This window comes from Plecotus auritus (assembly GCF_963455305.1).
Source record: "Plecotus auritus genome assembly, chromosome: 1".
NCBI lineage: Eukaryota > Metazoa > Chordata > Mammalia > Chiroptera > Vespertilionidae > Plecotus > Plecotus auritus.
Genome location: NC_137770.1, coordinates 146,076,207 through 146,090,311, shown reverse-complemented (window position 1 = coordinate 146,090,311; position 14,105 = coordinate 146,076,207). Strand labels below are relative to the sequence as shown.

The 14,105-nt window shown below is 36.7% G+C and overlaps 1 protein-coding gene across 1 annotated transcript in view; it reads left to right on the top strand.

Moving 5' to 3' along the window:
* Positions 1 to 14,105, top strand: part of MALRD1 (MAM and LDL receptor class A domain containing 1) — a gene marked incomplete at its 5' end in the record, with an annotated part of 676,620 nt that overhangs the window by 631,716 nt on the left and 30,799 nt on the right. The window contains 2 exons of the mRNA XM_080679375.1: positions 5,667 to 5,746; positions 5,841 to 5,937. Of these exons, the coding sequence (XP_080535501.1) occupies positions 5,667 to 5,746; positions 5,841 to 5,937 (177 nt within the window). The remainder of the gene's footprint in view (positions 1 to 5,666; positions 5,747 to 5,840; positions 5,938 to 14,105) is intronic.

Genomic DNA, 14,105 nt, shown 5'->3' with positions numbered 1-14,105 from the left:
CCCTCCCCTACCTCTATAACTGGATTAAGAACTTCCAGGCATATTTATATATAAATTTTTATTTATTTTATTTTATTATTTCCATGACCATCTATCTCCTCTATGCCCTGTTCCACCTTCACTCTCCCCTACTCCTCCCCCACCCCCTCAAAATCACCACATAAAAGCAGAAGCTGTGGCAATGGCTTTTCACTGCTTTAGAAGTCTTAACCAATGCTCAGGCAAGGATGAGAGATAGGGCAGTTGTCAGATGCCAGTTGCCTGGAGGGACAGTCTGTTAGGGCATAAAGTCAGCAGGGGACATGACCATGATTTCTACCAGAAAGTGAAAGCCTGGGTATGGGACAGCTTGGCATAGGTAACACTTCACTGTCTACAATAGACTTTCATATGTGTTGTTTAATCCTCATGCACATTCTATGAGGTGAGTTGTAATTGCTACTGCTCATAATAGGGAACTGAAGTCATTTGATTCTCCCATAGCTAGAAAATGGCAAAGATGAGCCTCAAACCCAGGTGCCCTGACCCTATTACTTACTCTTTTCTTAGTGCCACACTGCCTCCTCCACAACTAGAGATGTTTCCAGAGTAAAGCTTAATGAGATAAATGGACTTTTCCAGACAACAAAGACCAGGAAGTTCTAACAGATAAACATTATAAAGTTAACTGCCATTATAAACAACTAAATTCCTACTTTGGGAAGACATGGGAAGCAAAACCATGTAGTGAACAGAGTCATTGGCTGAGGAGATAAAGAGACATAGTTGAAAATCTCATTCAAAATGTCCCCTTGGGTGATTTGCTGTTCAACCGCTCTGTGGCTTTATTTCTTCAAATATGAAATGGGGAAATAATTCTTTTTCTGTAACAATATTGTATTACAAATAGTATAGTAAAGCATTTAGAATATTGTTGAGCACGTAGCAGGTTTTCAATTGTAATTCCTTTTGGGCTTTATATATTGTAGTTTTCTGAAGCATGGAATGTAAGTATAGAAGATACTGGCTCCTATAAACAAAAATAATATAAATGAATTTAATAATCACAACATGTTGCTTTAAAAATACCTAAGAAAAAGAAAAACAAGTCTACTACTATAATGCTAGATTATAAATCTAATATAAAATATATTCAAAATGCATGCTTTACTTCTACATCCTTAAAAACTGCAATATTAGGGTAAGTATGGCTGCACAAACACAGTGTAAAATAGAATTTGGAAATCTATAGGTTAATTTGGGATTCCATAATAACATATTTGAATACACTTCTCCAGATCTCATCAATTATAAATGATTTCTATATTATTGGATGACCAATTTTTCTGTAACATTTTATACTTCATTCTTTGAAATAAATATAATTTAAAATATAATTTAATATATCACCTGTTCCATAAATGTATAATTGAGGTTGCACATTTTTCACTTTCTGGGTCTGGAAATATAAAAGCAATTCTTTCATCCTCTCCTTTAGCACTGTTTTTTTAAAGGTATATAATTTATCTTAACAAAGGAAAGCAAACTATTTTTTTTTTTTTGTCAGACCTCACCCAAGGATATTTTTCCAGAGAGTGGAAGGGAAGGGGAGAGACAGAGAGAGAGAAGATTGAATCCAGGACCCTTCAGTCCATAGGCCAATGCTCTATCCACTGAGCCAAACCAGCTAGGGCCTTTAACACTTTTTTAAACCTTATTATATGTCATATATTTTAATCACTACTTTGTATCTTGGCACCACACAAGTGAACAGCACTCCCTACACCTACCCCACTCTAACAACCATCCAGCTCTGCCTTCGATGCCCCACCAGGACTGATCTTCTCTGGTTGGCATCCGCCTAATCAAAGCACACCAAAATCTTCCCAATATCTCATCCATTCTCCCTGTTTGAATGGAGTCTAGGCATCCAACTGCCACAATTACTTTGAACACTGAATTATCCATAGAAGATGTTTAGTATGACAAAGAAAGATAAAATATATGTTAAATATTCTTACTTGCTTCTTTTTGCAACCAAGCTAATGTTTCTCCTTAGTGGAGAGGGTTAGGAGAAGGGGAAAAGCAACAACAAAAATATTAAACTGAGAAATATATACATGATATGTTAATTTCTGAAAACTGTCTGTATGGGTTATTTGTATAGACAGCTGACCTTAAGGAAGTCCATAATGCATTGTTGAAAGTAAAAGCCAGTTTGTTACAGAAAGATGTAGATGCTTCTATTACAATAAACACACACAAGTGTGTGTGTGTGTGTGTGTTCTATGAAAGGGTAAAAGGAGTGGAAAGAGACATACTTGGCTGTTTATATTAGTTACATAAAGAGGATGGAATTACATAGGGATATGAAGGGTTGTATTCAAACATACATTAATTTAAGCATGTATTACTTTTAATCTGATAAAGATCACATAGGAAGGAAGTGATGGCTTGGAATCAGGTTGGTGTGGAGATTTTAATTTCTGCTTCAAGGAACAATTTATTGTTATTGACAAGAATTTTTAAAATATATTTTATTGATTTCAGAGAAAGAAAGGAGAGGGAGAGAGAAATATCAATGGTGAGAGAGAATCATTGATTGGCTGCCTCCTGCATGCCCCCTACTGGGGATCGAGCCCGCAACCCAGGCATATGCCCTGACCAGGAATCAAAGACCTCCTAGTTCATGGGTCGACACTCAATCACTGAGACACAACAGCCCAGCGACAAGAATTTTTTTGAATCATAGATATTACTGTATAATTTAAAAATTTAAAAATTTCAGTAATTTCTATTCATATCTCAAAATTAATTGATATATATTAAAAATCACAGATAAGCCCCTATGAAAACACATGTAGAAAACATTTGGTTTAAATTAGGCAGACTGGCCCTGGCTGGTGTGCTTCAGTGCATAGAGTGTCAGACTGAAGGGTCTCAGGTTCCATTCTGGTGAAGGGCACATACTTTGGTTGCAGGCTTAATACCAGGCCCTGGTCAGGGCCAGGGCATGTGCGGGAGGCAACCAATTGGTGTGCCTCTCTCACATGGCTGTTTCTCTCTGTCTCTCCCCTTCTCTTCCACTTTCTCTAAAATCAATGGAAAAAATATCCTTGGGTGAGGATTTAAAAAATAATAATAAATATAGCAGACTGATATACTTAAATGGAAACTTTTGAGGGAAGGATACTCAGTTTCTTCTAAAATTACTCCGTTAAAGGATTTTGTATTATAAATATCTAACTCAAAATTTCATTCATACTTCTTAAGTTCAAAATTTCCTTGGCCAAAAGTGACAAAAATTCAGCATATTTTGAAACTAATTTGGGTCCTTAAAATATATTCCTTTCTATTACTTTTATCATGGAACTTGATAAGATTATATATCACCTTGATTTATTCTTTAATATAATTGTTCTTCAGTAGAAAAATAAATAAATAAAAATTCAGTAATATATATTTATGTTTAAAGGAAGGTTATATCCTGTTACTTTTTTAAAAAAATATATATTTTTATTGATTTTTTTACAGAGAGGAAGGGAGAGGGATAGAGAGTTAGAGAGAAACATCGATCAGCTGCCTCCCCCACACCCCCCACTGGGGATGTGCCCACAACCAAGGTACATGCCCTTGACCAGAATCGAACCTGGGACCCTTCAGTCCACAGGCTGACGCTCTATCCACTGAGCCAAACCGGTCAGGGCATCCTGTTACTTTTTACAGGTATATTTTTACCAATGTAAAAACAAATTGCCTATCTTTAATTTTCCTTTTATCAATAGCATCTGTACTGATTTCTGTAAAATTATCATCAAAATATTTTCAGTATAGTTGGAATTTTTCTTTCAGTAAAAAAATAGTCAGAAGAAATAGTTACTTAATACTCTATTTATTCGTTACCAGAAGAGTGATATATATATATATATATATATATATATATATATATATATATATACATACACACACACACTATAGATAGGTAAATGATAATATATAAGTACACATACATATATAAATATATAGACAAATAGAGAGAAGATAGATGATCGATAGAATGCACACATTTGGATTTTTCCCATTCATTTTTAACTGGTATTTTAAGACAGTATCCACTGACATTTATCTTAATAGGCACATTCAAATACCTACCATATATCTAAAGGGAAGACTAGTATGATCCTCATGCCAGTGAGTGGCATTTTCAAAAATCTAACGATGCCCAATTAACCAAAATGAAAACCTGTCCCTGTCTCTAGGCCACACCAGTTTGTGCACATGTGAAAGACTGACATGTAGAGTCACATTGTCAATTGAGAACTGACAAGAACTATATCTTAAGGGTTATGAGAATAAAAAACATAGTATTAATGTATGCATATAAAATAATATTACATGTTTTACAAGGTTACCCAAGCTGAAAAAACATCTTTAAGCACTTTAAAATGAATGACAAGTTGGAAAGGAAAATATTAAAATAAAGAAAGAGAATAAAAGAGATAAATAAATTTAATAAATAAATAAATGAAAGAATACATAAATAAGAAACTCAAAAGAAAAAATACTCCATTAATCAACAATTCTGATTTATTTTCATTTGAATTTCAGAAACATCCAAACAATCAAATTGTCTTAAATTTCTACCTTTTAAAGAATACCTCCTAAGGAAAGAAGGTATTCTTATATGGACCTCCTTATACCTCTAAGCTTTTTATATTTAAAAAAGCTATTGATTTTTGAAGGAATTGCTATTGATCATTCAAGTTTTCAAATTCAAAAGAGAGACTGAAACTAAAACAAATGTGTGCTGAAGAAGCATTGTTCAATACACAGCTTTTAAGCACACTGTTCAGAAGCTAGCTTTTAATCCTATTTTGAGCATGTACCATGAACCTGGCAGGAAATTCAACTAAATATCCTTTCATTTGTATTGTGTTATTTCTGGTAAACAAGAATGTGTACCCAAGCTTTCACACCCATATGCAAATACATACTACCAGAAGTATTCTAACACATTTACCACTTAGAAATCAATCTTATCTCTCTGCGCACAAGCTAGTCTCCATTTCTGAACTATCTGAAAACTATCCATATCAAAAGAGATGCTCCCAGTGTTAAGTTTCATCATGTATGTCCCTAAGTGAAACAAAGGAAGTGAAATTCTAGTAGTATTCCTAATCCGTCCCATGAGGTTACCAACCTGACTCCAAATCTATGAACTTGAAGGATCATCTGTTTTAAAGAAAAATAATTGTGCTCTGTAATTTATATTAATCCATAATTTGAATCTTCTCTATCAGTACCTGAAGTAGGTTAAATCACTTTTTATTGAAAAATGTGCTAGCTTTGAAGTTTGAGACAAATGGGTAAAGTAGTATGGACACTGGCGAAAAACAAGTCAGTTTTTGAAAACAAAAAGAGAGATCTCTGAAAACTAAGTGCCCATCTTGTAATCTAGGAGAAGGTAAACCACGACAAACACCCTCTTACACAATACTGTGAAAATAATGAAATTTGATTTTGTTTTGACTTTGGTTTAACGTTTTTAGTTTCTTATCAAAGTTACCCATATTGCAGGTATCTCATTGTCTATTGACACTCATCATTTTGTTCCATGACAATACTACTAAAACATGCTGCTACTTCCTTTTTGTTTTTCTAACTCTCATCTTTTATCTCATTTCCAGATGTCCACAAGGATGGACAGGAAATCGATGCCACATCAAAGTTCACCATTCTACTGCAGATCTTACATACTCTCAGAATAGTAGGTGACATTGTGACTAAACGAATCACTGGGTTTTTGAGTGTCTAATATTTTTTACTGTGTGTACATCCTTTTCATTGGTTTGAAATTCTAGATATATGGACTCTCCTGGGTATTGGATTAGCTTTCCTGATGACTCATATTACCGTTGCCACCTTGTGTTTTCTTGCGAACAGAAAAGTACCTGTAAGGTAAGTGAAACATTTAATTTGCTGTATTTTCCTTTCACTCCATTTTACATGCAGGTAACTTTAGTGTTTTCATACTTCATGATATCTTTCTCTTATTTGCTTATTTTTTTTTAGTAAAGTTGACTTTTTAGATTATGTTAAGAGCATTTTTGATGACAACACAAAGGAGAACATGGCATTCTGTACTGATTAAAAAGATAGAAGGGAATAGACATCCAACTTTATGGTGGTGCCCAGGGAAGGCAGCAGAACTGCAAAAGAGATACTTTCTTGGCCTTCCCAGGAAGGCTGAACTTTAGGCACCAGCTTTCCAGGCCAAGACCCCCATGTCCTAGGAAATGCACAAGCCAGAGGCCAAGAGCTGCTGTACCTGGAGGAACTTTGCAGGCAGGGCACAGGCATGACACAGAAGACCTCACAGTCTACTGTGCTGGTCAAGATACTAGGAATAGATGAATGGATAAAAAAGCTGTGGCACATTTACACCATGGAATACTATGTAGCTGTAAGAAAAAGGATCTCTTACCTTTTGAGACAGCATGGGGGGACCTGGAGAAGAATATTATGCTAAGCGAAATAAGCCAGTCAGAGAAAAACAAGTATCCTATGTGGAATTTAAAGAACAAAATAAGCTGATGAACAAAATAGATCCAAGATATAGAAACATGGAACAGCTATGGAATCTCAGAAGGAAAGTTAAGGGTGGGTGGGAAGAGATTAACCAAAGAACTTGTGTGAATATATACCTAGCCCATGGACAAAGACAATAGTGTGGTGAAGGCCTGGGGCAAGGGTCCAGTGTGGGCTAAAAGGGGTCAATGGGAAAAAGAGGGTCATATATAATACTTTCAACAATAAAGATAAAGTTTTAAAAATGATGCTAGGATCTTCCTACCTAATACCCATCTTCGCATCACCTGTATGGGATACAGGTCACCCCAATAAGGAAAGTGACTACCTTCTCCATGAACTGAACAAGATAAAGGCTCAGAATAAGATTCAGTACAATTTTAAGGTATTGAAGAAGCACATCATGTCTTGTAAGCTGAGTCTGTGGTCAGAGATTTAGATCAGCTGCAACACCGATGTGTCACAGAGCATAGGATAACTGCATTCTCCTTGGTGTCAAATGGAATATGCCACCTGCTGATGAATGCTTCTCAGCTATCCAGCCTGCGGTCTTGTTAAATACCAGACACCAAACTTGTTATCATCAATTAAAGCAAAATTATTCCAGAACTATGGTATTCATTAGAAAAAAGATCTGACATTTTTAATCCATTACTATCAAGAAGAACATACTGATCTACTAATTCTGTGGCTATTTATTATGTGTGTAAAATGTGTCAGACAATGTAGATACAAACATGAATGAGAAGCAGTCTGGACCTAAGGGAGTTTGTAATCTGGTGGGAATAACATACACAAAGCTACTAATTGAAATACTGGTCCTATGCTAAAATTTACACATTAGTCAGCATTCTCCAAAGAAACAGAAACAATAGCTAACTATATTAGTGTTTCTGTCATATAGATATATGTATATATATCTAATATTACATAGTATAAAATATTAATACATTATCATTTATTATATATCTTGTTATATTAACATTATATTAAAATATATTATATATTAATGTAATATATTAAGATATCTTAAGAGTAACATGTAATTATATATAAATAATAAGATATATTTTCATTTAATATATAATATTAATTATACCAATTATATTTATTGGGAAATTAATTAAATAATGATTATTTTAATTATATTAATAATACAATGAATATAGTATATGGAATTAGAGAAAGATTTATTTTAAGGAATTGGCTTATGTAATTGAGGCCGAGGAGTCACAATTCAAGTAAGAGTTGGTGGTGCAAGCTTGTGTTCAAAGTCTGCCAGGAATGCTATCAGGATGTAAACACAGCGAGGGTTTCCTTGTAGCCTTGAGGCAGAATTCCTTCTCATTTGGGAAACTTCAGTCTTTGTTGTTAAAGCCTTTAAATGGTTGAATGTGGCCCACCCACATTATGAAAAGTAATCTGCTTTACTTAAACTTGGCTGATTATAAATGTTAATCACACCTAAAAAATACTTTTACAACAACATCTGGACTAGTATTTGAGCAAAGAACTGGATGCCACAGTCTAGCCCAGTTGACACATAAAGTTAATCACATGGACCTAGCCGGTTTGGCTCAGTGGATAGAGCGTTGCTTGCAGACCAAAGGGTCCGAGGTTCCATTCGGGTCAAGGGCATACCTCAGTTGCAGGCTCCTCCTCAGCCCGGGCCCAGGTCGGGGCTTGTGCAGGAGGCAACAAATCAAGTGTTTCTTTCACATCGATGTTCCTCTCTGTCTTTCCCTCTCTCTTCCACTCTAAAAATCAATGGAAAAAAATATCCTCGGGTGAGGATTCAAAAAAATAAATCATCATGTAATGTGAATGAGTTATCACATTAACACAGCCAGCGAGAGTATTTAGGGAGAACCCTAAATTTCACACCTTTTCCAGGTTCCTGTTGGACAGCTTATGCCACTGGGGCTTTGGAGAGATCTCTCAGGCAAATGTCAGTGGCACTATGCCACAGCCTGACAGAGCCAGCTCTCCTTTCTCTCGATTCCGTCATCCTTCTTCAGCATCACACTTCCCCTTCCTCATCACTCCTCACCTTCATTCTGTGCCAAACTCTATTTCTGTTTTCTCTTTTCCTATTTATTTGTTCATCTCCTCTTAATCTTTTCTGTTTTCTGACACTTTTTAAAAAATGTTTAGTATCTTCTTCTCATCTCTTATTGATGGTCTCCAGAGTTTGACTCTATATCTGATTCCCTTTTATGTAAGATATCTTTCATTTCCAAGGTTTCAAATGCCATATATACATTAATGGCTCCAAATAATCTCTGTCTTACTAAAGTTCTTTTCCATGCTCCAAATTCATATCATGCTTTCAATTATTTGCTAGACTTTTCCATAGAATTTTTCTAGACACATTGACTTTAACATATGAAATATTAGTGCTCATCATTTCCAAATTCTGGAACCTACCTTTGAGATTACCCAAAAGAAAGAGTAACTTCATTATTTGAGGTGAAAAGCTTAGATATAGCTGCTTTGATCATCCTACCTGAACACATCAGAACTCTTATCTTACAATAACAACCCCTCTTGCACAAGATACACAAAAAATGGAGTGGAATTGGCTACATTTTACAAATATAAGGCTTCTATTACTACACATTTTAAAGAACTGCCAAGATTACCAGTAATTTAGGCCAGACACAACCCACTAAGGCTTACTAATGGAAACAGAACCATCTATACTGTCATCAACCAACCTTTCATTTCTCCAGTCTAGGTAGGGAGAGGCCTGGGAAGGAAAGAGAAGGGGTCCTTGCAGCCATTGTCTTTGGAGCAGTGCAGTGTTTTTAGTGAGAAGTTTTACCTCCTTCCCAGTAAAGAAGGGAGGAAGATACCACCTCCAACACTACCCAAAGCAATGTGATGGAAGAGCCCCAAGAGAATCAATAGTTAAGATTTATGATGCCTAGAAGAAAGAGTGAAAATCCTACAAAATCTGATCCCTGTTCCACATCAGAGCGCAATGCAGAGCAAAAGTTCTCAAGCGTACTTGATACATGTACCATTTGCAGACAGACATGAAGACAATTTTTGGTTCACTGTTCTGGAAGCGGGTGGTCCTGGGAGCATCCTATACAAGCTGGGCTTAAAAGGACTGTGGTACAATGTACCTGGAAACAACAGGAGAGTGAGGTGGGGGGGAGGGGGGTGTTAAACTGTATCCCAATTGTGCACAACCCTCCAAATGTCTGGAAGAGAGCCTAGAGTTTCCTTCCTCAGTCCATTTGAAGAAGCACAGAGAACAGAGGCAAATTGGTGTTGTGGGGCTGTTCGGTCAGCTGCCAGGTTAAGGGAGGTGATGCCCCTCCTGAAAACGGCATTAGGGGAAGGACTGAACTAAATGTTGACACAGCTGCCTTCTTTTAAAAGGTATTCAGTAATAGAAGGGGCCAAAATGAAGTTGATTCACACACACACACACACACACACACACACACACGAATTCCATATGTTATCACCATGGAGGCCATGACAAGAGAAAAGTGAGAACTATCCATTATGCAATGGCAGGGGCCTTCCAACCAATGACAGGAGACTAGTTACTAATAAGATCCCAGCCTTGCATTTCCCCTTCATCTCCGTGTCCCCATGATAGAGCAATGCCTTGAAAAATGAAAGGGTGTGGGGGAGGGGAGTTAGTTGAAAGCCAAAACCGTGACCTTTAGTCTCTTCCTGATTCCAAGCAGCAGCCATGGTCTGATCTCAAGTCTGAAATGGGGAAAGGGCAGGCAACAAATAAAAGTCTGGTATTACTTGGTAGCTTTAAAGTGGATTGGATTATGTTTTAAACATCAAAAACTAACTTTTAATCATTAAAAGAGACAATAATGTTATGAAATTTGCCCAAAATATATGTGAATTGGACCAGGAAGGGAGGATGACTGATAAAACACAGTAGAAAAAAAGTGATTACAAATCAGTTACCAAAATCTTAAGTCTCTGCTCCTAAGAGAGGCAGGTGAAGTCCAAGACTTGAGATCCAAGCCAGTGTCTCTGTCCCTGACACACTGATTGATTTCCACATCTTCTTCCCTCTCCCTTGTACCTTCTCTTCTCATTTCCAAGATCTCAAACAAAAAGGTTTGATTCCCTCTACTACCCGCCCCAAAATACCACCCAAGACTGTATTCTCAGTCTTTAGTGATCTCCCACATCATTCCTTGTTCATGTTGCCCTGGAGGCCACAGGATGAAGTTCCCACTAGTGTGAGTGAAGAGAGAGGAACTCCCTCTGAGGAACCAGACTGGCCTCAGCCCAAACATGAGGCAGGCCACAACCACAATTGCCACCATTCACTACACCAGTTTCTACAGACTGGAGGATGCGTATCTGAGGCCTTGGAGCCTTCTTGAGGGTACATGACACAAATGGTTTCAAGGGAGTCATTTTGTAGATGCCCAAATTTCATGTGTTTTCTTCTACATTGAGAAAGATTCATTTGGCCTGCTGCTTCTCCTTTCTCATTTATTCATTCACTCATGTCCTCTTCTTTATCCACATCTATCCTGATTCTTACCAAAATAAATCACCTGTGGGAGAATGGCAGGGCAATACCCCTGGGATACAAATAGAGAGATAATGTGAGAATGCAGTTCTCCAAAAAAGAGTAAAAGAAGATATTTGAGAAAAGCAATATTGAAAGGGGAGCAGAGGTAAATCTTTGCCAAATTTCTCCTCCCTCCTTTTTTCTTTCTCTCTTGTCCCCTTCCCCCTCCGTTCCCAGTTAGATTTAAAAATCATAATTAATTGATATGATTGTTCTGGGACACATTTTAACATACCTATTGGAGTTGAACAATGAAGTCACCCTTTTCTGTCAAAATTACTTGGGGGAAAATGCAAGTGACTAGTCAAAGACCACTGCACCAAGTTTAACTTTTCACCATTGTCACCCTTCCACATTGTCTTTTGGGAAATGTCTCTCCTTCCCCCAAAGCACATGCTCTTCTGTACCCTCTGCCTGGCAGAGTTATCCAAACTCATATATATATTTTTTGATGCCAGGAAAAAAATTACCTGGCATCCCTCCAGGCTTAGTCACTGAGCTGTCAGAATATTGTCATCAAGAAGACATTTACTTCACTAGTATGCAGTGTTATTACTTAACTATTTCCATATTAACCAGTCCTCATCCTTATATCCCCAGTAGCTAGCATTGTATGCATAATTGGTACACAATACATGACTGTTGAAAACTATCTATACTTTTATTGAATATTATCAATACTCTGAACATCATCAAAATCATTATGTAAGTCTACTAATTAAATTTAAATTTAAATGTGGTACATCAAATTTCTTAAAAAGTTTTTTTTTTTTTGCATGAAATCACTTAAGCCATAAAGCTAGTTAGAATGTTTGGCCAAGAGATGGATAAGTGAAACAACGCGTCACCTTGAAAATAATACCAAAACTTTGAGATGCACAGGAATCAATGTAAGCAAGAAATTCATCACTCTCTCTAAATAAACCTTAACCTGAAGATTTTTCATTAGATTTTGTAAAAAGAATCTGTAGCATCAGAGCCCCTTCAGTGACTTGAAACATTTTTATTAATTTAAAAAAAAAACACACAAAAAATAGGATAAGCCCAGCCAGTATGGCTCAGTGGTTGAGTGTCAACCCATTAACCAAGATATCACAGGTTCAATTCCCAGTCAGGGCACAAATGGGATGCAGGCTTGCTCCTTTAGGGTGCATGCAGGAAGCAGCCAATCAATGTTTCTTTCTCATCAATGTTTCCATCTCTCTATCCCTCTCCATTCTTCTCTCTCTAAAAATCAATAAAAATATATTTTAAAATAATAAACAAAAAATAAATGAAAACATAGAATGGAGTACTGTATGCTCAGACAATGCTAAGCACAGCAATGAATCTCTTAATGTTGTCTTTGGAGATCTGGTTTCCTGGATTTTATTGTATATTTGGCGACCTCTGTTAGCTACTTGCCACCTAATGTATTAATGAAGCCACTTTGATTTCAGGTAAATTTGATTTCAAATTGGCTTAATCAAAATAAAGAATTCTGTCTAAAAATGCTCATATCTCCCAGAGTTCAAGGCTAAGAATAAAAGAGGTCGGGCCTCAGAACAGCTTGGACCCAGTGGAATTCTTCATTTGCCTCTCATCTCTGCTCCTTTTTCCTTCTTTGCTTGGTAATTTTCTCTGAAGACATATTTCCTCTACCCACTGTTTATATAACAAAATGGTCATCACCCAGAGGATGGGTACTAGGTACTCATTAGATCTCGAAACATGGGGAAAGAGTAAATATTTGTCTTTCTATCCCCATTCGGTATTCTAAAGGAAGACTACCTGATTAGCCCACTTAGGTAAGGATCCCATTTCTGGCCAAACCCTTGATGGATGAGACAGGAGGTGAGGTCAATAGTATAAGCATGGCTGCAGGCACCCATATCAAGGCACTATAGTGGTGGGGATGGGCCAAGAAACAAGTTATTGTGAAAATTCTCTGAAAGGTATCCACAACAGCTGTCCCCATGGTCCAGACTCCACCAGAGTTTCATTCTGCCATGGGACTGTTGAGGAAGCAACAACTATGACAGCCTTCTAGAGTTGTTTATAGTAACAGAAAGTAGATCTGATCATCAAAATCTATACCTAGAAATCAAGATTAAAGGGTACATATAAATAATGGACTGTTCTTTCCTTACCAGCAGCCACATAATTCCCACTGCTTTCCTAGTTTAGACTATATCATCTTTTTCAAAAAATAAATTTTTTGGAGTGCCATTCATTAATAAAATTATATAGGTTTCAAGTATGTATTTCTATGATACATCATCTGCATATTGCATTGAGTGCCCACCACCTAAATTCAAATCTCCTTTCATCACCAAACACTTGACTCCTTCTACTCTCCACTACCCCCATACTCCCTTTCCCTCTGGTAGCCACCATACTATTGTCTGTGTCTATGAGTTTCACATATGAGTGAAACATATGGTTCTTAGCATTTTCTGACTGGTTTATTTTGCTTAGCACAATTCTCAAGGTCCATTCATGTTGTTGCAAATGGCAGTCTTTCATTTTTTCTTATGGCTGAGTAGGTTTCCATTTTGTATATGTACCACATCTTTATCTAATCATCTATCAAAGGACACTTAGGGTTGTTTTCATGTCTGGGCCACTGTGAATAGTGCTGCAATGAACATAGGGGTGCATATATCTTTACAAATAAATATTTTCAAGATTTTCAGGTAGATACCCAGAAGAGGAGTTACTGGGACATAGGGTAACGCTATTCTTAATTTTTTTTGAGGAATCTTTATACTATTTTCCAGAGTGGCAGTATGAGTTTACATTCCCACCAGCAGTGAATAAGGATTCCTTTTTCAGTACAACCTTTCCAACAATAGTTATTACTTGTCTTACTGATAATAGCCATTCTAACAGGTGTGAGGTCATATCTCATTGTAGTTTTGTTTTGCATTTGCCTAGTAGCTAGTGAAGTTGAGCAAAATATGTGTGTGTACACACACACACACACACACAC